This window comes from Pezoporus flaviventris, unplaced genomic scaffold (assembly GCF_033815535.1).
Source record: "Pezoporus flaviventris isolate CSIRO_AGI_PZ_B2104156 unplaced genomic scaffold, CSIRO_AGI_Pfla_v1 ptg000001l, whole genome shotgun sequence".
NCBI lineage: Eukaryota > Metazoa > Chordata > Aves > Psittaciformes > Psittacidae > Pezoporus > Pezoporus flaviventris.
In genome coordinates this window covers 5,545,205-5,571,835 of record NW_026892549.1, presented here as the reverse complement: position 1 = coordinate 5,571,835, position 26,631 = coordinate 5,545,205, and the positions used below count along the sequence as shown (strand labels likewise).

Genomic DNA, 26,631 nt, shown 5'->3' with positions numbered 1-26,631 from the left:
TAATTAGGAATACATGAATAGTTCATAGAATCATAAAATAGTTCGGGTTTGAAAGGACTTTCAAAGGTCATCTAGTCCAGCTCCCCTAAAATGATCAGGGACATCTTCAACCAGATCAGGTTGCCCAGAACCACGTCCAGCCTGGCCTTGAATGTCTCCAGGGATGAGGCAGCCACTACCTCTTTGAGCAACCTGTTCCAGTGTTTCAACACCCTCATTATAAAAGCCTTTTTTCCTCATGTCCAGCCTGAGTCTTCCCTCTTTTAGTTTAAAACTGTCCTTCTGGGTTGAAACCATTACCCTTGCCCTGTCACAACAGGCCCTGCTAAAAAGTCTTTTCCCATCTTTCTTATAGGCCCTTTCTGAGAACTGAAAGGTCACAATAAGGTCTCCCCAGAGTCTTCTCAAGGCTGAAAATCCCCAACTCTCTCAGCCTTTCCTCACAGGGGAGATGGTCCAGCCCTCTGATCATTTCTGTGGCCCTTCTCTGGGCCCTCTCCAGCAGGTCCGTATCTGTGATGTACTGAGGACTCCAAAGGTGGACACAGTACTCTAGGTGGGATCTCATCAGAGCAGAGTAGAGGGGCAGAATCAGCCTATCTTGAACTGCTGGCCATGTTTCTTTGGATGCAGCAATGATACAACTGACTTTCTGGGATGCAAACACACATTGTCTGCTTATCCACCAGTACTCCCAAGTCTTTCTCCTCTGGTAGTCTCAATCCCTTCATCACCCAGCCTTTACTGATACTGGGGATTGCCCCTACCCAGGTGCAGGACCCTGCACTTGGCCCCATTGAACATCAGGTTCACATGGGTCCACCTCTCAAGTTGAAGTAACCAAGGGAGGAAAAGGAATAATTACAGCTACAGACTAGAACTGAGAAATAACAAATTCAGGATGAATATCAGGAAATGCTGTTCAGTAGAGAAACTGTATGGATTAGTCTCATAGAAATTATTTGGAGGAGCTTTAAACATAGAGAACAACATTAAAACTAGATGCAGTACTCAGCAGCCCAATGCCAAAATCCCAGATTCTATCTTTTGCACCAAATGCTGAAAAGACAGGTTCATCATGCCACAGGTGTCACATCCTTCAGTAGCAGTGCTTTTGTCCAACCTTAGAGCAGTATTTAATGGGCTCTGCAGATAATCCCCTAGAGTCATCCTCAGCTAAAAGAAGGTTGATTCTGTGGGGAAGGAAGGGAATTCAGAGCAAAGGGACTGAGCTCACAGTTACAGGTTTAGATCTTGCAAAGTTACCTTTTATTTCTTTAGTATGACCTTGCTCCTCTTGTGTTCAACAGCAAAATCCACTATGGAAGTGTATAGACTGGGTCTGTTTGTAGCTATTTCACCAACTGTTTTTGTGCCACCGTGATGTTCGGTGGTGACCACTAATTCTCACTTAAGGAAAATTTTCCAGATGTATCTCACAGAACAATGACTTACTTGTTCTTAGTGAGCTGGATACTAGGAAATCCTCTATCTAGGGTGAATCATGTCTATCTGCTTCATATACTACAAGCCCATCTCAATGTGGGCTACTGGCCCACAAACTGTTCAATGAAAGTAATACATGAATCTGCAGAATGCCGGGTACCTGTCTTTTGGAAATTTAATTCAACCTCTCTGTCATTGCCAGAAAGCAAAAGGAGATAGTTTGCTGATCTCCTGGTGCCACATGTATTGTGAAGGTAAATACATAAAATCTGGTTTGGGAACATGCCCACCTGATAAAACAAGTGGCATATTTCACCAAGAAGGGCAGGCTTAAAAGGATACTTGTGTGTAAGAAGTTCACAGGGTAGGCAAAATGACTAGTGCTTTTATGTAGTCACCCACTGAAAGTAACTTTCCCTGGCATATTTGTCCTAGCTTATAGTAAGGCCCTTTACCTGTTAGAAACAACTCTATGCACGTGTCTCCTCTGTTTCTGAAGGAGCTAACACTACATTAGTGTGCAACAGAAGGACGGCTGTTAGCTCCACTTTGGTACCATCAGAGAAGCCTGAATTCAAACACCAGGATCAGAATAACTACTGATTGGTGTGGTCTTTGGCAAATGGAAAATTAATTCCTGCTCCAAAAAAGACCTTAATCTTCAGGCATATTCATGCAGTATTTGTGCTGTATTCTAGTACTTAATCTAGAGCTTGCAACATACTATTTTATTCCAGGGTTAAGTTTAAATTAGCAATTAGAAGGCAGAATCTGGGCAGCATTATACTGAATGCAACAATCACAACATAGCTAAGATCAATCTCATTCCTTCCATTTTACATTTCAACTATTAATACAGGTTTGTTTCCCCTTGAAATATCAGTCTTTTAATAATTCCCCAAGTAGTATCCTGTCAGTTGATGGCATGAGTGATTTGTTCTTAAAGTATCATTTTTATGACAAAGTGATCTCTAACACCATTTTTCTTTTATGAACATGTCTGATCTCGTAGGTGTTTATTAATGTTTTGATTTTGTATTTTTCTTCTTTTAAGCACTTGTCAGAGCATGGTTATCTACATTCCTCAGATTGATATTAATGTGGATTTTGCCTGTGAAATCTCAAAATATACATTAACTGTAACAGAAAAAGACAAAAGAAGGTACTCACAAAGTAGAGCATTATGCGTTTATACAGGCAGGTTAGATGGTGTATGGTCAAGAAGCAGTTAATTTTAGTATGAGAGAGTACTGGGGGTTTTTAAGAAGGCTCTAGCAGACATTACAGTGGAGTTAGACATATAAGCATTGAGTAGAGCAAGCTTTCTCACACAATGAACTTTTTGAGAGCAGGAACCATTTTGTTTTAATATTATATAGAACTCAGCATAGCAGTGCATTTTGCTAGTGCCCTCTTATGTGACACACTCTTGAATAGAAAATTGATAGAAAATTTTTGCATGGTTTCAAAATTTGTTCTAGAAGATGACAGTGAAAGGGGTTCAGAAGCTGGCATCTTTACTAGACTGGAGAATTGAGGAGAACTGACAATGAATAGAAACCAGAAACTGCAAACCTCCCATTTTTTAAGTCAGCTTGCTGGGTTTCTGGGGAGTAGACTTAATACCATGTGACTATATAGGTTTTAGAAGAACTTCTTACTATAGGTTCAGGTAGCAGTGGTGGTATAGCTTAGAAAATGCCCAAAGTTTGCATTGCTTTGTGTAAGACAGCATTTTTTAATTTCCTAAGTATCTTGGCAGCAAAAAGAGTTGGTAATCTTGTTAGCAATAATGCCTTAACAACTTTCTTGTGATTTAACATAACTCCTAAATCTTCCTGTCAGTTCTTCAAGTCTGTGTCGTCTGTCAGTCTAATGAGGATCTGGAACTCTTTCCATTTCCTTCTAATTGACTTTGAGCAAGAGTTTGGTGTTTAATTACGTAACTGCTGAAAGCAGGTGGATTCTGCAGCTTCAAAAAGCTTCTTCAGAAAGTTTAAGGCTAGAGAGATTGTTTGACCATCAGTTCTGACACAACTCCATGTTCGTCACGTGCCACAAAATTTCCCTCTGTACTGCCATTTTTTGTCTAAATCATCCTTCTTCCAGAAATGCATGTGGTAAACGTTTAAAGGTAGAAAAAAAGAGACATTTATTATTATCACTAGTAATTTCTTGTAGTGTCTAATTGTTCTTATAAGTGTTCTCGTTTTAAATCACGAAAAAAAACAGTGTCTAATTCTAATGTCAATTATTGATTTTCTTCTTCCATACACTTGTTACCTTTCTGTGGTAAACTAAAGAGTCCAAAACTTGACGAGTAAAACTGTCACTAACTCTCTGTCTGTAATGCACTTTACTCAGCCCTTGAAGGCTTGGGCTTGTTTTGTTTTGTTTTCTTTTCTTTTTAATACCTCTTCTTCAGCTGCCATTTGTTGTTTTATTATCTTACTTAGAAAACAGGCAGCAGAAACATATGTTGGTATCACCATCAGTGAGACAGAGGTCACCTTCCTATCGGTGTGCTTACTAGAGGATATTGGTCCTCCTTCAACCTCACGACAGTGAAGCTCACGTTTGTTACTTCTGTATTAAACCCTTAAAGCTTCTGAAAACAGACCATCCCTTTGCTGCCCATGGATGCTTGTCATTGAGTGAATAGGACTCAGCTTAACAAGTAAATGAGATGGTTTATGAGGACTGCCCTCTTTTCTTTCTCTTTCTGTCTTTTAACTTTTCCAACACTGTTTCTATCATCTGTAAGTTTCTAAAAATTAATTTATGAATACCTCTACATCACAGATTAAAATGATAAATAACTTTGGTCCTAGTCTGATCACAGAGGAAGTCCACCAGCAACATACCAAGTGATGATTTCCTATTGTGAGATTCTTCATGAGATCTTTATTTTGGCAGCTTGAAGTCTTCCTAAATAAATGTAATTAATATACTGATAGAGCATTAATTACAAGCATAATAATGTGAGATAACACAAAGACTTCAGTAAAGACAATTTACACAGATACATTTGCCAATTAAATCTGTAATTTCATGAATAATGAAAGTAAGTTTCTTAAATTGTTTTCCTTAAATCTTAAAACCCTTGCCAAGAATTGGATTTGACATTTTTTCTTCTCTGAAACTCACCTGAGTTTTTTCACTGCTTTGCCTGTTGTTGTTGTAACTATAGCCAGTATTTTCCAGGTCAGTCCACTTACCATTTTTAAATAAGTCTGTAACACTAGAACATACTCACACTTCCCCAGACTATTTGTGATTTCTTAGAAAATTAATACTGTGGGCCAACAAGTTCCTTAACAAATTCATTATGGCTCCTAGGCACAATTCCTCACAGCCTAGTATTCATTAATATTGTCTAAACACTGCATACTACTTCTTTATCCCATGGGATAAAGATGAGAAAGACATGAATGTCAGTCTGTACCATAGATACGAGTCAGGAGGTTGGCCAGCTAGATGACAGTGCAGAGAATTACACTTAGGAGCTGCTTTTTGTTGGTTTGTGTATTAGTTTTATATCTGAAGTTGACTTTCTGTAGAGTTTCATGGAAAGAATGCAGAAGCCCAGAGATATTTTAAACTGGCTTGCACTATTTTTGACTAAGTCAGAAAATCCTTTAATAGCTTAAAATTCAAGGGAAAGGTTTTGTGTATCTAAACCAGAGCCTTCAGTAATCTGTCAGTTTCTGTGGCTGTTAAGGTCTTTTCTAGAGCTGCAGCAGTTCAAATGTCTAAGTGGAAGATCCCAGTATTCATTTTTACTCCAATTCTGCAATTTGTGACAGTGTTTTAAAGGCTCTCTGCGGACTGGTTCCTAAAAAAAATGTTAGAGGGATGGGGGGAAAAGTGGATAACAGATTCTTTTAGCTGACTTGTTTTTGTGAAGGGGCAGGATTCAGAATATCCAACTTGAGTAACCAGTCTGGGCTTTCTTGTAATTGTGAGAAAATAAGATTTTTCAGGTCATGAAGGGGTTCTTCAAAGGAAATACCAAATACTTCATTGAAAGACATTTGGCCTTCAAGCCCCGGGAATTGACTGTAGGTCTAGATCACAGAACATAGGCCTACTGGGGAGTTTCCTGTCCTTATGAAATCTCGTTACATTTTGCCTGTTTGGTTTGGGTTTTTTTTCTGGCTTTCTAAGAAAATGAGGTTTCTACAGACATGTAGTCCCTCATTCTGCCATCATACTTCTGGCCCAGCCCGGTTCATACTTTTTAAGCCATTGTCCAACTTCATGGTAAGTCCTCGCAGTCAACAGTTGCATGAAAACTAGTAGCTAAATAAAGGAGAATGACCCAAGTTACCTCATTTCCCCTTCACTCCACTGAGAATACCACCATTGAACTGGGTAGTAGCAACAAGCCCAGCAATCCCCATTTACTTTTCTCTGCTGCTCCAATGTAGTTGCTGGGGAGTGTGAGTAAGTGGAGATACGAAAAGCAAAACTAACAGAGCACTGAATGCATATAGCAAGTCAAGGATCATCATGAGAAAACCCTAGCATTTGCTTCTAGATTGTAGTATAACTGTGGGGAATGACTTACCACTGGGGCGGATGTTTCTGTCTGTATATACAAAGTGTTTCTGATAAGGTGTTCACTTACATTGCAGCAGTATGCTGTATAGGCAACACTGGAACAGTGAGTGGTGACGAATGGCCTTATGTCACCTTAGTCTTTAATGAGCTGAGGAAGAGTTTTTGAGCAGGTAGACAACTCCAGCAGAAACTAAAGTAAATGCTTTGTTCCAGTCCTTTAACAATCCATTTGTCCTTACAAGCCAGACTCCTTCCTGCAGTGAGGTGGCCAGCGATCTTCTTCATATGTATGTGTCTTTGTTCCATAGTTTATATTCCTTTGCAATAGTATTTTTAGATTCTAATGTGTGATCTTTCCTAACCATCTTACATAGCTTTATCCAAACTCTTCGACTGAAAGTTATCTTTGGCTTGCTCTCCATTTGTCTCTCTAAACAGCAGAGACATTTGAATTTATATTTGCTAGATGCCCGCAAGAATACTTTTCTAGTGTCCCTCCTCCATTTGGAATGGAATAGCAGCTTGTGACTTTTTTGGCTCTAGCCTGACTCAGGGAGAAGAGTTGCCTCAGGAAAGGCGTGTGGCTTTTCTTTTCACCGTGTGGTTGGCTGAGCACAGCACATGTGAGTGAGGGGTCAGTGCTCCTCTTCTGAGATAGTTTTCACATAATTTCTCAGGAGGAAAACAGTCATTATGTAGAGCTTCTTGAATTTGTGGAGGACAAGGAGGAGAGAAAAAATCATTTTCTTCTAACCTGTGTGTGTGTCTGCCAAACCAAACTTTTTGGGAACCTCTGGAATGGTTTTTATAAGATTTGTCTCGGATAATAAACGCTCAGGTTTACAATGAGAAAAAGAGAGCAAGTGAATTCCTGAAGTTCTGTTCTCTTCAAGGATCTTTCAATGTCCTTTTCAAGGACCAGTGTCACAAGGGACTTATTTGATGAGGAGCCTGGGATCAGGCACTCTGGAAGACAGAAGGCAGCCTCTAGTTACCATAAAGAGAAATGTGGGAAATAGCAAGAGATGCTGGGAAACTTTCTTATGTCTCAGGACATGGGGGAAATGTATAAAAAAAAAGATCATCTATCCAATCTTGTCATTAATTAGGAGAAACTGTGAGAAAAGTAAATGGAGGAAGGGTGTAGAGTGTATTACTGTGGCAGAAACAAGTAAAGGATGGAAAACTTCTGGACAATCTAACAGCACTGGGTGGAAGTGCACAGTTTCTGAGACTGTTTGTGGGACAGGTGAGGCTTTCCAATGAGGAAAAAGCAACCCCACACTTCACCCTCACTGTGGGTGAGGGATATTTTTGAAGGGAAAAGTCCTGAGTATTTTAATTGGGGTTCTCCCTGGGGAGCGAAGTACTTTGTTGTTCCAAGCAATGCAAGTAAACCTAAGGGATTAGATTTTGCTTCCTCATCCCCTAGCTACTGGGAACAGCTTCTGTTTTGGTTCACAGAGTTATAGTTTTTAAGAGGAAATGTATTTCCCTTGGGTCATACCAAGCTTCCCTTGGTAACTACAGAGCTTATGTCACATCCTGTTTCTGCAAACCCAATTAAGTCAAATTTTGCTGTTCTGTTAGAAAAGAAATTAGAATCATAGAATCATTAGGGTTGGAAAGGACCTTAAGATCATCTAGTTCCACCCCCCCTGCCGTGGGCAGGGATACCTGATTTGTTGCAGTGACAAATTTGATTGTCACTGATATATTGAACTTTCTAATGGATGTTTTACAATACCAGACACTTGTTTCTTTAAGTATTTCAAACAAGAAGAAAATGTCTCTCAGTGCCACTTTTAAACTTGTGCACTGAGCATGTGAAGTCTGCTTTCACATGTAGATGCTCACAGGAGTGTTAGAGATAAGGCTGACTCAAAATACTGCAGATGGCCCCTTGAAAGAAGCCCCAGTAGTCCTACACTACTAGCACTTTTGATTAAAAAAATCATCTGAGTGAGGACATCTTATCCCTGCTATAAGACGAGCAGCAGCAGAGATTCTACTCTGGGTCTTCTCTGTCCCCATCCATTAACCACTTTAGAGCCAAGGGGACAGCTTTAAGTATCCTAGGGAACAGCAATAAGATTCCATTTATCTTTCAATGTGGTTTTATGTTTTTTAGCATTAATAGGGTTCCAGTTCTGATGCTGAGTTTTTAAAGAAAAATAAAATAAAATTCTAGCAGTGAATATCACCTGTAGTAAAGGATTGGATCATTTGATGCATTTTGCTCCTTAGTAGCACTAAGGTTTTTGTGAACTGCAACATAACATCCTTTTGATCTCTCTTTTCTTTGCATTAGGGACACTCTGTTCACTTACCATTGAGAAGGCTATGCCTGAAGATGGGGGCGAATACAAATGCATAGCTGAGAATGTAGCAGGAAAAGCTGAATGTGCTTGCAAAGTGCTGGTAGAAGGTAAGTACTTTGCTGGATACGGGAAAGCCATTCCTTAAAACTTCCTTCTCCCCCCTTCTCCTAATACCAGCCTTTATGAACCACATACACAAAAAAAGAACTCTGCCCCTTCCTTTCTGTACTTTTCATCAATACATAATTTGATGTCTGTTGTAAAGGGGCATGAGCAGAGAGACAGTACAGAGCCAAGGGCTCTGGCTGCTTTGTGGAATAATGTATGTTCTCCTGCTACCCACTGTACAAGGTTAGTAGAGCAGCAAGTTGAACCCATGAAAATTTGTTTCTGATCTGTATTCATTCTTTAAGAGCATGTAAGAATTCAGTGTGTGAGCCTGGGTACCAGTCTGCCTCAGGACTATGTATGGCACAGCGCAAAAAATAAACAAATTAGCAAGTCAACCACCCTTGTATGTCATAGTCTTAAACACGGATAATTTGCTTACTGAGGTACCCATTTTCAGCTTCAGTCATGCTGATGACACTGTCGTTTTCTTGGCCTTGGGCAAATATTTTGTCATTAGGGTGAGAGCACAGACTTAAAACTGACATGGACTTTAGTCTTTAAGTAACCAAATGAGCTTTTTATCAGCTCACCTTCTGGAGAGCTCATCCATAAATACTCTGATACTTTCCATTGTGACTGAAAAGAACATAAAAGTAAACAACGAGTCCAATAACATAGATCTTGGATACTAAGCCTTCACAACTGTGTTACAGACTTGGTAGGAAGTCTAAAAAAGAAAACCGTAGTTTTCCTAATGTAGAATGACACAAGGTAAGAGTATAATCCTGTAAATCCATCAGTAAGAGTCAGTCTTCATGTAGCTGGAAAAGGAATTAATTATACATATAATTGTTGCTCGTGTAATGCTGGACACCAGAATGACCACATTCCTTACTTTGATATTGACTACCTCACCAGTCTTTTCCAATTCTTACTGGCATGCTGCTTTGTACAGCTGAGAAGAGTGGCACCACAGCAAACTCCAGCTATTCAGGAGAGATGACATTTGATATCCCATGTCTGTGACTGGCAGAGGGGATGACTGTTATTTTTAAGTCAGAATTGTGATCTAAAACAACAAATAAAATTGCTCCTTCTACACAGTGTGATGTCAGCACCTTAGAACCTGATTTTCATACTCAACAAGTAACCATAAATACTATATTCCCTTTGGTCCCATAGACTCAAATCAGATTAATATTTGACTTCCATTGTCAAATTAGTTCAGGGACAAATCTGTAGAATCTGAGTGTCTGAACTCAGATCTAGCACAGCCTTTGCTCTGAATTACTTCAGAATCTAGAAGATTCTGTCTTTCCTTGTTAACTTTTCAGGAAACTTAGATGAACTTTCACACTCGGGAAACTAGAAGTAGGTGACTGAAATATGTGGTTACATGACATTTATATTATCTTTTCTCTGAAAGCTGAATATTTGAAAGCTATAAATTAATACAGCTATTGCTGAGATCATAATCCAAATCTGGGAACTTTCTTCCAACGATAAATATCAGGATCAAATAATCTAACAAGTGGAGCTCATTAGGACTTGCATTATATGACATGCTCAACCTGAGAAAACCTTACTGTAGAAAAAGTAGTACCTTCTAGTTGTATGTGTCTATGTCATATGGGATACAGATGGAAGAGAGCTTGTATTGTCTCATAGATGTCAGGGTGCCTGCAGTACTGTGTAGTTTCTGGGTATGAGCTGTGCAATCTTGAGAATAATGAAATCCATTAAACTTGAGTTCTGTGGTGTCTTTTGTGCCATTTTTATTTTGAATGAACCAATGTATAATGAAATCTTCTTGGAAAGATTTAAACATACAAAGGAAATGCTACTTTTCAAAATTTGTTCATCTATATAGATCATACAGACAATGGAACAGAAGCATGACATGGCAACAGATTCTTTTGGATGAAATGATGCTTCAAATATGCCTTTGTTTCCCTTTTCCATACACTGCCTAAAGCAGCTTTGTGCACGTTTTACTTTGTTATGTTCAGTTAAAATATACCTATCACCTTAGTTGTTGCCTTGTCTAGTTGCTTTCTCAGGTTCTCAGTTCTCCTGCTTTCATAGAGGACTTCTCCCTCTCTTCTCCCTCTTCCTTTCAGAATGTGACATTCTCCAGCAAATCTTTGCACAAAATCTGTCTTAAAAGACAAAGGACAACAATTTCCCCTAACTTTGCAGAAAGACCCCAAACAATCTAATGTTAATAGACAGGGGTTTTTTTTGTTATTGATTTTTAAATAAGATTTGCATTGTTATTTGTTTTGATTGCAGATGCCTCATCCACAAAGACCTCAAAGCCTATTGAGAAGAAGACCAAGAAGCCGAAGACCACACTTCCTCCTGTGCTGCCCACAGAGAGTAAGTAACAGTGATTTTGACTGCTTCCTTTTCAGTGGTAACAGAAGAGTGCTCTGGGATTCTGTGGTCATTCCCTTCTGTTTACAGGCATAGTATCAGAAGCTTGTGCTGTTTCTTTGATCCTTGACATAAGTCATGTGAAATGAGTCTTTGCCTTGTGGGGATTAGAAGTGAGTGCTGAAACTGAGTTCACACCTAGCCTGTTCTATTCTCAGTTTTCCATAATGGTGCAATAAACTCATGACACAGATTTATTTTTGGATGCCTCCCAAAGAGCATAGAAATTCTTGAGTAGTTTTCTTCAAGTCATGTTGTGTTACCTGTAGATAAGATACGGTTTTACCACTGGTAGGAAAGATATCTGGACTGAAATGTCCAGTAGCTTAATCTGTCTTTTTTAACATGACCAAGAGGGGTGGTTTAGTGAATTTTACATTCCTTCTTTTAAATGCTTTACTTGTTTTGCTTTTAATGCTTTCTGAAATAACAAATCAGCTATAAATTTCCATGTTTGCTACTCTGCATGCATGCATTTGATTAAGAGGAATCTTTAAATGGTAAAGTCAGCATTATTCCATGTGTCGGCAATATTACATAATGTCGGTTTAGAAATTCCTAATACCACTTTTGAAATTAAGTGTCCATGGGATACAAATATCTTTTAAATCAAACACTGGAATTTGACATTTTCTGTCTAAGATGTGTATTATGTAAGTTCCTAAAAAAGATGTGAAGACATGAAAGGCAATTCTGATGAAATCAAGAAATATTTTATCCAGTTCTCTTGGAAAAAAAACACCAAAAAACAACAAAACCAAACAAAACAAAACCACAAACAAAAAAACACCAGAACCCAAAACCAACCAAACAAAAGACAAACCCAACCATCCCACCCACCCCCCCACCCAAAAAAAAAAAAAAACAACAAACAAACAACCAAAAAAATCCCCAACACAACCTATAATCTGATTTTCCAGCATGGAATATTTTCACCTACTTTCAGCAGGACCCAGTGCAGTTCTGTACTGATTGATGAGCACAGCTAATGAATCTGGAACTGTTGACTTACATAGAGCTATGCCCTGGACTACAGCTATTTCTGAGTTGCTGGCTGAATATTGTAATTTTCCCTCCAGCCAATCATTTGGGGGTGTGGAGGGTCAGATCATCATACTCCACCTTTGCACCTGAGCTTCAAATGCTGTAAATAATAGCCATTAAGAACAATCATTTTGTTCTTGAACCTCAACAGAATGTTATAAAGCCATTTAAAGCTCTGCTGGATAGCGTTTTGAATAGTGTTTTCTATGCAGATAAATGCATATATTTCCTCTGATTCTCCCAGCAGTATTATCAATCCCAGGAGAAACTGTGAGTGGGGACCTAAGTCTAAACATGCAGATATATTACCTGATCCACATCCTGCTGTAATTACTGCTTGCTGTTGATTTTAGTGAAAATCCGCTATTGGTAGCAAAACAGAAGCTAGCAGCTCTGGCTTCAGAAATGATTGGAGAAAGAACATTAACATAATGGTGAATGGTTTTCCTAAGGTTGCCTCATTGCATATTATATCAGTGTTTAAAGTCCTTCAACTTCTCATAAGTTTTGTTTTCAAAATACCTTTGAAACCTCTTCCATTTTGCGCTGAAAACATCAAGGTAAACAGAGAGAATGTTAGGAATCTGGGCTTTGGAATAGTTTTTTGAAAATTTGGAAAATACATATTTAACTTTAAAAGGATTTGGCTCAGAGATTCCACAGGCGGTTTTTAACATCTCAGTCTCAGTCTCTGAGGGCTGTAGGTATTTGTCTGCCTGAAATGAGTGTTATATTTGTATGTTTGTCAAGGGCAAAATATAAAAAACTGATCAACTTCATAGTTTCAATTTAAAATAAAATCCCTTCTGGATGTAGAGATTTTTAAGTTCCTTTCCTGAAAGGGAACAGGCTTAACAAGACATAGATTTGTGCATCTTACTGTGTTTCTCTCGAAAAGAAGGTTAATAAAGAATAACTACGGATTAAGATGTCTCAGTCTAATAAGGAGATGAATTTTTACTTTGATCTCTTCCAGTCTTTGTTGCCACATTAACTAACTAACAGTCTTAGTGGCAAGTAGAGTGTGAGGAATGATGCTGAAGAAATAGATGACAAAAAAATCAATTATTCCCACTGAATAGAGTCTGAATTTTGTACAGTGAATTCAGTTACAACAGAAGGCACTGTACTGTATGGGGTACTGAAGCTACATATTCTCTGTCATTTTAAGAAATACTTCTCAGGGAAAAAAAAATCATATTTTTCATTTTGTGTAAGAAAGTACAAGTCAGATTTCATGGTTAGCAGCTATGTCAACCTTGTCTTCCCCTCAAATAAATTATAAGTGATACTTGTTTTTTTTTCTCTAGTAGAAACCTTCAGGAAAGTAATTAACTTTTACTTCCTGAAAGCAAGGATCGATACATTTCTCTTTGTGAAAGGGAATGAATGTTGTCACTATGTTAATCTATAGAATTTGTCTCGCTGTGAGAACAGTTGCTGACCCAGATCATTTAACTGCTCATTTTAACATTATTTTACTACTGGAAGCTTGGGGTTTTAAGCTGCAGAAATACAACAGTAAGTAAAATTTTGGGCATTACCTCTTTTGAAATAAATTATGTTCTAGACCCTGGTTTAGAATAAGCAGTTATTCTCAGAAAAACATCTATAAAGACAGCTTTGTAGCATTCAAGGATTAACAATATCTCTGAATGCATGTGTTCAGTGTTTGCATGCAGAAAGATTGTTCCCATGGTAACAAATTAGGAAAATTATACTTGTTTTTGCTTACAATTAATATTGTGTCACCAGAATTTAGTAATAATTACAGCTCTGTAATAATAAACAGAATAAATAATAAAGTTTCTAAGAATAACAAACATCTATCTTTCAATCAGATGATTGAAATCAATCCTAAGGGAGCATGGAGGAGGGACATCTCCTCATTAAATGTTAGAATTGGTCCATTCTTCACTGACTGTACTGACTTAAGCTTTGTCACATGTTTCTTTGCTAGGCGGGTATGAAATGATACTGAGCTAGAATAGTAAAATGTTATGTTTCTTCTTCACAGATATAAGAGATTAGCAGAGGCAATGGACAATTAGAACCTTCCATTATTTACCATACCGCATACTCCATGCTATGCTAGAACAACCAGTGTATAATATCAGGCTCTTCTAGTTTGATATAACCCTGCAGCAGAAGTACTAAGCCAAAAATTCTCACCACTTTAACATTTCTCTAGAGAGCTTTGAAAACATCTGCTGCAAAGGAATTTGGGCACCCAATACCCATTAATATTAGAAGTTACTTCAAATTAGGCTTAAAGGAAATTGCTTATTTCAATTACCTAAGCTGCAAAATCTTCAGTGCCTATTAAAAAATCTTTCTGTTAAAACAGAATGAGGAAAAATCAAAGTGCTGCTTGAGATTTTTAAGCGCAATGATTTGTAGGTTTATAATTTTAAAATCTCTTTTTCAAAACATATATTACTACTCCACAATCCCTAATATTTTGTTCTCATTAATGTGTCTTAATCTGAGGACCAAAACAGCAGTTATTCATAGCTGGAGTAATTAGCCCAAGATGAGGCACTTTCATTTGCAGATCTAGAACCCAACTTTCTTGATCTTCAGCTTCACTACTAGTTTTTATGCAATACCCCAAATACTATAGCTTTTTTTTTTAACTGACATCCCAAAACTTTGCATAAAACATGAGTTTTCCAAAAGAAATTTTTTTCAAAGTTTTGGTTTGGTTTTTTTTTTTTTCAAGATTTGCAGAGGAAAAAGGCATATTACAACAATTAGATGCTATTTTTTAAACTTCACCACAGTTGAGCTGTGCAACGTAACTTTACTACAGTAGGAAGAAACTGTATCCTCTTCATTGCTACTGAGACAAGAATTTGCTTTAAGGCTTTAGAAAATAACCCTCCTAAATATAAGCATTGTTTTAAAGGGTTTGGAAAGAAATGCCACTGCTTTTTGTAGGGCTAATTCACTGCGCTACTTCCAGTAAATATTAAGAAACAACAACTATCATAAGTGGTATGAAAACCTAACAGGATATCCTGGATTCCCTCGTCTGAGTAACACTTGTTAAACCCGCTGTTCTCATACCCAGATCACATACATTGAGGGGATGACACAGCACAGAATTTGTTTGCTCAAATAGAAGTTCTTCTGCTCTGTTAAAATTCAGTTACATCAAAGAAAACAACTTCTTCCACGCATCTTCAAGCAAAGAAGCCTAGAGTGCATTATTAGCAGTATTTGGTAGCTTGCTGATATAAATCTTCTATATCTGCTACTATATAAAATGTTTTATTTCATATCAAACACATCAAGTTAGTAACAATGCGTTCTTTTGCTGACAGTATTAATAAAATGTCACAACTGACACTTTCCAGATCAAATCCTCTGGAAGGCTGCTCTGTTATCTTCCCAGATCTGATTTCTCAACATTATTGGTACTTGAATGCAGGACTAAGCAGTGGCATCTTTGAACAGTGTGTCATAAAAGTAAATATGTCAGACAGAACTCCTTATCATGTTATATATTCTTTTCCATGGGGGAGGAAGCGGGAAAACTCCAAGCATTTTAATTACCATGGAAAAATTGTGAGGCAGTGGCCAAATGATTAGCATGCAGTTCTGTTATTTACTCTTGAATAAACAATCTTGTCAGAGGATCCAAGTCTGCAACCACCATTTTAAGAAAATGTCATTAAAACATTAAACTTGATGTATCTAGTTTAGATAATATATAACTAAATTAGTAAACACTTAAAGTATTTTGTTTTCCATTCTACCAATATAATACCAAACATGGCACTGATTAATATACAATGTTTCAAAATCTTCATTTCATGTCAGATAGTTTTGTCCTCAGTATAAAACTTGCCACTTTCTACAGGAAGAACTCAGTTAGTAAGGAAGCAATTGATCAAGTCAGAGATGTACTTTTAATTGCAGAAATAAGAGCACTGTGTAGCAACTGTGAGCTGGTGACTGTTGTTGTCCCTGGGACTCTTTGGTCCCTGGGACACTCTGAGATGCTTTTGAGGGTCAATGAGCCAATTCAAACCAGTTTTCTTAGTCCCATTCGTTTCCCAGAAGATCCATGCTGCTGTACGGACTGTTGCAAGAAGAACCAAGACATCTTCTGCACAGTGAGTGCAAGTACTTAGTGTGTTAGAACAATATGAATTACATTGTCAGGGAAGCCCCTGATCAAACTTTTTCTAGAAAAATCTTTTCTAATAGAAACTGAACAGTCGTATCTTAGTATATAGAAATAAAATTGCCACAGGCTATTTTTAAGACCTATAGATGATTTCTCTGTAACTGAATAATGAAAGGTGCTGACTTAATTCCTCAGGATTGGAGTCCAAGGGTAAATAAGTGCGGCACAATGCTTAACAACCAAGTTATGCTAAAGTAAAAAGGCAATATAAGGTTTAACTTGGTGACTCTGAAGGCTGGTTGCCTCCACAGGTTCAGTTACTGTACATATAAAAAGAGCAATGGAGAAACACTAATTTGTTGTGTAAATCACCTCTCCCTGATGCCCAGTTCAGCGCTGTTTAGCTCATGCTGGGTATGCATTCTGAATCTCTGCCAAGTTACTTTACAGCTCATACCATACTGGCATTTTCTGAGATACTGCTGGCACAGAACAGTATTTTCCATGTGTTTTTCATACAGTCCATCCTACATATCTCTATGTTGACAGAAGAAGACAGAAATATTTATTGATTGTCTCATGCAGTGAAAAATGAACTCGGGTTTTCCAACATGACCTTGAACTGAAGAAGTGCAATGTACTATTAATTCCTAGGTAAGCTATTGACTAGAAATTGCAGATGGGAGGCATGTAATAGAAGCATTGACCAAAGTTTCTTCTGTATAAATTAGGGTCCTAAATCCATTAGCTTAATTAATGTGCAAAAGCACATGACACCTAGTTTTTTTTCACTGAAATCATTTGGAGCTCCTGAATGTCCAAATGACCTGACAGTATTATCCTGCAAAACAGACAGGGCAACAGGCTAGTAACCTAGTTTAGATTCCTGTTCCTACACACCCAGGTGCAGCATTTTGGCATCTAATTGTAGATATTCTCGCAGGGCATGAGAAACATTAAAATTAAATATATATTTAAGAAACTAGCATTGTTGTCTTGCTCCCACCAGAGCTTTTAGTGGAATTCATGTGACCTGGGTTGTTTGTAAGCTCTATTTGATACCAGATCTCTTCTGCACTGCTCAAATTTTCCTTTAATTGCAGGAATTGCTCAAGCATTGTGCTTCTATACTGCTGTGGAATTGTTTCTTCCTCCAGCTGAGCTGTTTTCAAATACTGAATTACTTTCAGGGTACTATACTGCATTAGTGAAGCTCTGAGTGTGCCAGTATATGCTAGCTCTCTCTTGACTGGAATGCTAGAGTGAGCATTTCCTGGATTTTTGTATTTATTTTGAGAAGGAGGTAGATGGATTTTTTTGATTTTTATTTTCAATTAGAGGACAATCTCTGCATGATTTAGAAACTAAATATGGGATGTTGCAACAAAATAACAGTTGTTTCTAGTGAAAAAATAAAAGCTATTAAAAACTGTTCTGAAACACGCAAACTCAAATAACTGACTTGTATGGCATTTAGTTTTCTAATTTCTGCATGGCATCAAATTTAAACCAGAGTTGCTTTCTAGTTTCTTGTATTTAAATAATAAACAGTTATTTGGAAACTGTAAGAGGAATTTGCTATTTTAGAATCTGTTTAACCTGTCAAACCTTGATGAAGTTTTCAGGCTACTGGTGTGAGTTCATTGTGGCTGTCATTTTTCTCTGTAGCAATTAGCATAGGTTCACAAATGTATGAATGTATTAGTAAGTAATGATGTGTTGTCTTTTTCTACTACAGTTGTAGCCATCATCTTTCTCCTACTTCATCTTGTCTGTGCTGAGTAATACTTGTAGTAAGTTTTTGTATCATCAAGAAAGTTTGCAACAGAAGGAAGATACAACTGAATAATTTGTCGCCTTGTCCACAAGGCCAAGTGTTTTATTTCTTCTGTACTTCAAGGTGTCAGCCATTCCATGCTTCCTAGCATAGCAGTGAGTAGTGAAGCTTTACAGACAACAGTCACCTTTGATTCAGACCCTGATATTTATCCCCAGAAGGGTCTGAAGGAGGTTACACTGTGATGTGGGAGAAAGAGACCCCATAATGCCACATCCCACACTTCTGAAGCATTCAAGTGGGATGTGGAAGAAGGAGCAGAGGCTTGAACCTGGGTTTTCCATCTCCTGTATAAATAGCCTAGTTACCATGATATCTGACACAATACAGACACGATTTCTTTTTTCTTTTTTTTTTTCAGTTTTTCTTCAAGGAAACTGAAAAAAGAAAAAAAACAACCAAAAAAACCCCACAAAACTCCAACAATTTAGTTTCTCTCAGAAGATGAAATCTTGAAAAGATGGGAAAACAGTTTCCTATGTGACCATAGTCTTAGAGTATGTCATTAGCCCTTGTCCTATCCTGAGCTAAAATGAGGTTGTTCCACAAGCAGACTATTTGCTTGTACTTATTAAAGTAAATAAACAGGTGCTAAAATCTATCACTAAAGAACACACATGCATAATTTTTAGCAAAGAAGACAGTAGGAATTATGGACCGTTTGGCAATGTTATCTTGAGTACACGATGGTTTTTTTTCAGACTGTAAGAGTTTTACTTCATGCTTTATGAAAGCAAGTTGTGCAGACAGCAATTTCAGGGGAGGGCTATGCCTATTTTTAGCAAAATTCCAAAAAAGGGAAGCAAAAAAGAAAGACTGAGGTTTCTGAACATATCTGCTCTCACAAATTCACCATCAGGGCGAAGAACAGCACAACCAAATGTCCCCCAGCTATCAGCCTGTATGGGATCTTTCCCTTTTTTAGCTTTTATGCCCCATCCAGACATAAGCTCTCTAAGAGGCAAACCTGCCTATAAAGTCATGTAAATACCAGCCTCATAGTGTTTACATTAGGTTGTTTCTAGAAGGCAGATTCATTTAAGGAGAGAATATTATGTCCTTTTTCTTCCAGGCTGGTTTTCAGCTTCACCCCGTTTCACTGTAAATATCAAAAGAGAGACAAACAGTCTTTTTTTTTAAAAAAAAAAAAAAAGAAAAGAAAAGCAGCAGAGGCAGACTTGAACCAGCATTTCCATGAGGCTCAAATATTTTAATGAAAACAATCATTTGACCTTGTCAACTTTGGGTAATCTTATTAGACTCTGTTTTTTCACTAGCTGTCTCCAGCAGATTTTGAAACAAAAGTTGTATTTCAAAAAGATGCATGAGATGAGCTGGTATTCTTAAGGAAGAGGTAAGAGCAGTGTACGCTGTTAGCCAAAGAAGTTAGATTCATAGACCTTGTCCTCATCCCCTTCCACACTGCCCCTGCCTTTCATTTCTGCTCAGGGCTATTTGTGTCTGCAAGGCAGGATATTCAGCCAGACCTTCCAGCAACCCTTTAAAACCTGCATGGTTTGATGAAGTCCAGTGGCAGTCTGGATATACTCAGTTAAGTGAATGTAATGTCCTGCTGGGTAAAAACTAAAAATTAATAAAAATTTTGTATTTACATGTAAAAAGTAGTACCCTTGCTGAATGAGGTGATGGTTCTTTGCTTTCTGCTATGGTGATCTTTATTGAAGTGAAAGCCTTAACTATCTTAAGCATAGCCCTTAGGGCTAGGAAGGTAAATGTAATAACCTGGTGGTTCACTATACATCCTAGTCTGTATAGAAACATTGTTCTTTAACAGTGATGAATTGAACATCACTAATTGTAGTTGCGAATGAACAAACTATTTTCTTGGGGTCCCTTCTGCAATGAACTGAGAGTGGCTGATTGTAGGCAGAGAAAAGTGAGAGAGGTATCTGAGCATACAGATATCCATTCTGTGCATGTGTTGTGCAAAGGCAGAAAATGACATTGTCAGCCAGCAATAAAGAAAAAAAATAAATTTGGGATATTTATAGTCACAGGGAAACATGAGTATTTCTGAAAAATAGCAATAGTATCTGCAACCCAAGATGGCAGTTGACAGATGGTGGGTTTTCCCCATTGTTGGTGTTCTTTGTTCATATCAGGCTTACTTGAGTGTGGAAGTAATCAAATTTATATAATTGCTTTAGCTTGTATTAAAAGCCATTATAGCTCTGAGGAGATACCCAGCAGCTATTTTGTTCTCAGTTTAGAGAAGAGCACAGAATCTGATGTCATACACAGCAGGCACACACACAAAAATGTTTACGTGGTTTTTAATCATATAACTGAGTTAGTTTGCATCTAATGAGCAACTAATGGATGATTTCCGTTAATAGGGATATTTAACAGCAGATGATAGGCCAAACTCTACAGAGCTTCCAGCTGGCATCTGATAAGTAGTTTCATCCACGTAACTGGGACTACAGCTTGAAATAAGAGTTTCTGCTCAAGGCATAACCATACAATGACAAAGAGGAAAGCTGCTTTAAAAACACTACTTATTGCTTTTGCTCACACACATTGTGAAGGAAAGAGGATCTGGAAGTATATTTGTAGTCACTAACTACAAATATCTAGGGTACACGTCAGTCTGTTGGTGACCTGAAAAGTAATAGGTTCCTTTAATGAGCAGTAGTGTTCATTGAAGACCTTCATTTAAACAGGGTTAAGCTCACATGGAAAATGTGGCAGGACATAGTTCATGTCCTGGTGGTCCAGTTATACTAGGATAAACACCTCACAAGTACAGATCTAAACAATTAATTTTGTTACACTGACAGTCATCGAAGAAAGGCTTCTTTGAGAGATATACAACTGCTCTTTTTTGAAGTGATCCTGCCCCTCTACTCTGCTCTCATGAGACCTCACTTGGAGCATTGTGTGCAGTTCTGGTGTCCTCAACATAAAAAGGACATGGAACTTTGGAACAAGTCCAGAGGAGGGCCATGAGGATGATCAGGGGCTGGAGCACCTCCTGTATGAAGACAGGCTGAGAAAGGTGCAGCTGTTCAGCCTGGAGAAGAGAAGGCTGCGTGGAGACCTCATAGCAGCCTTCCAGTATCTGAAGGAGGCCTATAGGGATGCTGGGGAGGGACTCTTCATTAGAGACTGCAGTGATAGGACAAGGGGGAATGGGTTCAAATTTGAACAGGGAAATTTCAGGTTAGGTATAAGAAGTCCTTCACTGTTAGGGTGGTGAGGCACTGGAATGGGTTGCCCAAGGAAGCTGTGAATGCTCCATCCCTGGCAGTGTTCAAGGCCAGGTTGGACAGAGCCTTGGGTGACATGGTTTAGTGTGAGGTGTCCCTGCCCACGGCAGGGGGGTTGGAACTAGATGATCTTAAGGTCCTTTCCAACCCTAACTATTCTATGATTCTATGATTCTATGACTTATCTGTAAGTACTGCAAGACTATCCTACCTCTCCATTATCATGATTCTGGTGCCTACAAAATCAATGAAGGCTGAGCATATAAAAATCAACCATACTTTGAGAAACAGTTACTATGAAATGGAAGTGTATAAAAAAGAAAGTGGCAAATTTTTTTCTATATTCACTGCATAGTGAAACATTCTCTGGAACGAACTGAATAAACACTGGTGTTGACACCTAAACCATTACATATTTCTTGAAGCATTTGGTCTTTTAACAACCCATAAGCACATTGCTTACTATCTCCAATTACTCTAAAACTTAAAATCAGTCTTCACATCTGTTTGTTGCTTGAGCTGTAACATGAGACTCCCATGGTGGCTTCACAATTCATGGCTCTTTATTCATGCGATATCAGCTGATGTGTTCCCTGGGTATCACACGCAGCTTGTACTTTGCTATAGCAAAGGGGGTTAAAATAAAAGACTCATTTTATTGGTTTGGTAGATTTGGGAAGGATTTTTCCTTGCTCAGTGTCTTCCTACTTTGAAATAATTTAAGTAAACAACCAAAAAATTCCTACCTTTTGAGACTGTTGTGGCTAACACTAAGCACCTATGTCCTTGGATATTCAAAAGCGCTTAGCAGATACTGCTTCTGCTGGAAGCAATAACATCTTAAAAGCCAGACTACTTCAGTCAAGCTGCCTACTTGAGCATAAGAAAATAACAAATGTCCTTTCACAGCAGAGGCCGTCCTCTGACAAGGATGCTCAGGATAGCAGACAAAAAGAGACTGCTCTAAATTAAATGAGCCCCTCCACTTCTGGAATTCAATGGTTTGAAGGCATCCAGACTGTTACTTTTAATGGCTACCACTACACCTAACTCCTATGACTTTCTTCTTTTGAACCTGTTTATGTTTCTGTCTTGCAAAATATCAGTTCTCTGTGAATGTAGATTATGTATGGTATTTTAAAAAACACTTCTTTTGTTTCTTTTATGCCTACTGCCTGGCAATTTAATTGGGTGGCCTCTAGTTCTTGTTTTGTGAAAAATAGTTAGTAGCCATTTTCTACCTACCTGTCTTCTCCACTCTCTTTCTACTTACCATTTGCAATTTGTAGAACATTGTCTTCCAAAAATTTATGTGCTCAGATTTCAAATTCTGGGCCATATTCTTTGGTGCCATGACCCTTTCTTTTGTGAAGAAAAAAGCAGGTGAGGCAGAGGAGAGTATTTACTGCCTGTGTATCACTGTTTCTTTGCTAGCTCACAAGTGGTGTAAGAAACAGTGTGTGGCATTAACTAGCCTAGATTTAGCTGAGCTCATTCACCACTGTTTATGCTGGAAATCTGAGCAGAAATTCAGTATGAGATGGATCTTGGCCTAGTGTTTTCACCCCAGTTAAACTGCTGTAAGAAATGGAGTATGACAGATTATAGGAGATGGGTAGCAGAATTCTTTGGTTCTTTTAAAAACTCCAGCTTCAACTATGAATATTATGAGGATCATTCAGGATAATAAAAGTGTTTTTTAAAAGTATTTTTAATCCTTGAGTTTAATATGCTGAAAGAACATATTATATTTTCAGGTACCAACAAAGCATCGCTATGGATGTAAGCTTTGCAGTTCATCTGGTACCTTCCAAAACTCACCTTTGAATTAACTTCTTTTATTTATTTATTTATTTTTTAACTAGGTGAAGCAACAGTGAAGAAGAAACCAGCTCCAAAGACTCCTCCAAAAGCAGGTAATTTGTTGCATGTGTCATCCTATGGGAAAAAGTAATAAACCAATACAGTTCTAAAGAACAGACTCCACATTTCTAAGTACAGCTGTTTGGCTACTAGATTTGTTTGCATAAGTGATTAAACGGTGGATACAGAAAGCCCCTTTTTCAAACTTGTTCATAAGGTTACACTGTGCTAAGAATTAAATTATGAGCATGCAAGAAAGTTACCATCAAATAAACTATAGCAAGATCCTACCAAATGTCAGCAGTAGTGTTATGACTCATGCCCTTTTCTATATCCACAAGACACCTTAGCCTTTTGTGAAAGAGATTTTTCTACATATCACAGAATGCCACCTCTGCATGAGTAGCTACCACAGAGAAGTTGATAGATTCTGCTTTTCGGCGTAACTGGCATTATGGTAACCTGTTCACGTGTTTGCACTCTCCTAGGCAAAGCTGTCTGTATTTAAAGTTAACCAGAATGTTCCTCTATGGGAACCTGCTTTTAATATCTTAAAACTTTGTCAGACTTTTAAAGCTGCTTTAGTTGCATTGAACAGAAAAAGAAAGCACTTTTTTTCTCACCTAGTAGCCCTGTGCCTTGGAGAGAAATGTTACATTTTTCAATGAGGTCATTCTAATATTAAGGGATATGTTTTACCATTTCTGTCAATATGTCCTCAGATCTGCACCAATATTTTTTATCATGCTGCTCTTATTAAGCAACAGAACAGGTTTCACTCTGGAGTTGTCTGGGCTGCAATATTTCTGGCATCTGGCCCTAGCAGCTACCAAGGGTCTGGCACATTTGGCATCACAGCCAAGAGGCAGGAAGAAGCACTATCAGCAAAATAGATGTTCTGCCATCTATTGATTCTTAGGCAATGAGAGGGAAGAGAAATACCTGATACAGAAACGGAGGAGTATGGTATTGAAAGATTTAAAAGAAGCACTGTAATACACAGACAAAAGGATCTGTCACTGCTCATGGGGAAATTGAGTGTGATGGAAAAAGACATCAGTTTCCGTCTTCATCTCTCTGCTGTATGTCCCACATGATGTTTATCTGGCTACTGAAGCTACAGTCTTCATAGGCAGGTGTTGAGTCTTAAATTCTCTGAATACCGTTGATGACATTAAGGAGCACGTTTGCAGACTGCCTCAGCACACACATATTGGCTGGAGCAATACAAAATACAAAAGAAAAAGGTTTTCCTGAAAAACCCAACACAAAATTTCACAAGCTGTACATTTGGAATTAGTGGTAGAGTAGGGCATAACACTTTCGGCTTTTGGATCTCTATACTTTGGTCTGGCATGAGTAAACTTATGTCAGGTAGCTTGTTATTTGCTTTACTACAGTAGAACTAACAATGTCCACAGAATTGTTTTATTGCAAGCAACAGATAACTGCTAATCTGGATTTCAAGTGCTCCTCTGAAACCGCTGATCTATGCACGTGTTTTGAATTTAATGAAAAATAAAAAATACAGTCACTTAAAGAGAGATTTGGGTTTTTTGTTTGTTTATTTGTTTTCCCCATCAGCTGCTCCTCCTCAGATTACTCAGTTCCCAGAAGACAGAAAAGTCCGTGCAGGTGAATCAGTGGAATTGTTTGCCAAGGTGGTAGGAACAGCACCAATAACTTGCACCTGGATGAAATTCCGGAAGCAGGTAAATTGTTTTCTGCCTGTTTTAACAATCACTGAGAAAGTAGAGCTGGAAAGGAACAACAGCCCATCTTGTCCATTTCCCTTCCCTGGGAATTTGCAACATTCCAGTGATAAAAGTTTCACAACCTCCATTAGCAACCTATTGCAGTGCTTAAATATCCGTAGTGTTAGAACTGTTTTCCTAATGCCAAACACAAATCTTCTTGCTACAGTTTAAACCCGCTGCTGCTTGTCCCCCCTTATGACAAATGACTCTTCCTTTGAGAAAAGCCTTAGACCATGTAATTAAACAATAGATTATGTGAAAGATAGTGGATTTCTGAAAAGTATCTGTCACATGAAACATTTCTCTCCTTGAAAAATAACCTTTTCTTCATTGTTGTCTGTTCTAAAGTTATGTCAGAGGGGAAAAATGCCATATAAGAAGTTTGAATGAAATGTCTTACAACACAAATGTCACCGTGCAAAGCACAACAACAATTGTGTAGCTGTGGGTGCCCTCACCCCCTAAGTTTAGAGTTCCTTATACTTGAACTAATTTCCTTGAACTGTGTTATATGTGTCTGGAAGGGCAGCTTCTAAAGAGAGTTGCTTTAGTAAATAATGAAACCACTTTAAATCAAATAGCCCAGTATGCAAGTACAAACTAGAAGATGAAGTGCCATGTTAGGATAAAGCAGATATAATTATGTACTGTAGCTGCTATTCTGTTTATTTCATTCTGAACTCATTATGCACTCCATAGAGCATAAATAAAAACATCTCCTCCTACAAGTTTAGACTCTAAATCCAGATGCATCAGCATTTCATTGAAAGAATTCAAAACAGTTTGCTAGTGCAAAGGGTATTCCGGAGTCCATCTTTGCTAACTCCCAATAACCCCTTACTCTAGGGGAAAGAATTACTTTTTTTTGAACTCCTAAATTTTCTTAAAATTCTGAAGTTTCAAGACTGGAGTTAAAAAGTGGTCAAGTCATTTCTACCAAAATCCATCTCAGAAGCTTCAGAAACATTCAGAGCCTGTTTTGCTGAGCTCTGTAGTAATATGTGGGTAAAAATTAACCCCTCAAAAGTGAGTTTCTGGTTTATGCAGAATTCTGGGGGCATTGGTGAATAAAACGATCTTATTTACATAGATTTCAAGGCCATTTTAATATACAGAATCTATGTGATAACAGAAACCAGTACCTCATAATACCCATATCAGATCCACAGTCTCTGATTCTACTACACCTTTTTTCCTTTGTAAAATATTATTTTTTACGATCTTTATACTTTCTTCTTTAGTTATTCACTGTGAGACAATATAAAGGTTTGCATTAAATGACAATTTTTAAATGGTTCATTATTGCAGGTGAATCAGATAGAAAAGAAAAAACTTCAGGAGGGCTCATAAACACTGTCCGAGGACGAGTGAGAGCAGCGGTCTTTCCTTTATTAAATTAAATGGGGAACCAGTTACTATGTACTGTGCTGCATCATTACTTTGCTTTTTTTTTTTTTTTTGGACAACATACTGTTTTATTCTTGGATTTTTCTCTTCCATAAATGTGGTTGATTTCAACTTTGTTCCGCTCCCAGTCCTAAAAATGAAAATTACCCAAGTGTTTTTACAACTTTCCTGGCGTTCATTTGTAGTTGTTATTTGATCAGATCCATAAAGTGGTGAGTTGTGATTTAAGCCCTGCCACTGTATTCTGCAGCATGCACGAGAAACTCGTCCTCTCCATGTTCCTTCCTCACATTCTCTTAGGTTCAAAAGAGCCACCAGGGCCTCTCACAGGTGTATTCTGGATAAATATATTTTGCTTGAAGAAGGGAATGTTTCAGAGTTGTGACCCATACTGTTGTACTTGATGGCAGTCTAGTAGAGGGATGCTGGAACTGTCCTCAGCTAAAAAGGGGAAAACCTTCGAAAAATCTCTGAGTTAGTT

At 38.0% G+C, this 26,631-nt stretch overlaps 1 protein-coding gene across 1 annotated transcript in view; it reads left to right on the top strand.

Annotated features, from left to right (window-relative positions):
• The window catches only part of MYLK (myosin light chain kinase), a 224,807-nt gene that overhangs the window by 150,797 nt on the left and 47,379 nt on the right, over window positions 1–26,631 (top strand). Inside the window, 4 exon segments of the mRNA XM_061469756.1 lie at window positions 8,321–8,437; window positions 10,734–10,820; window positions 22,989–23,039; window positions 24,571–24,698. Coding sequence (XP_061325740.1) covers window positions 8,321–8,437; window positions 10,734–10,820; window positions 22,989–23,039; window positions 24,571–24,698 — 383 coding nt within the window.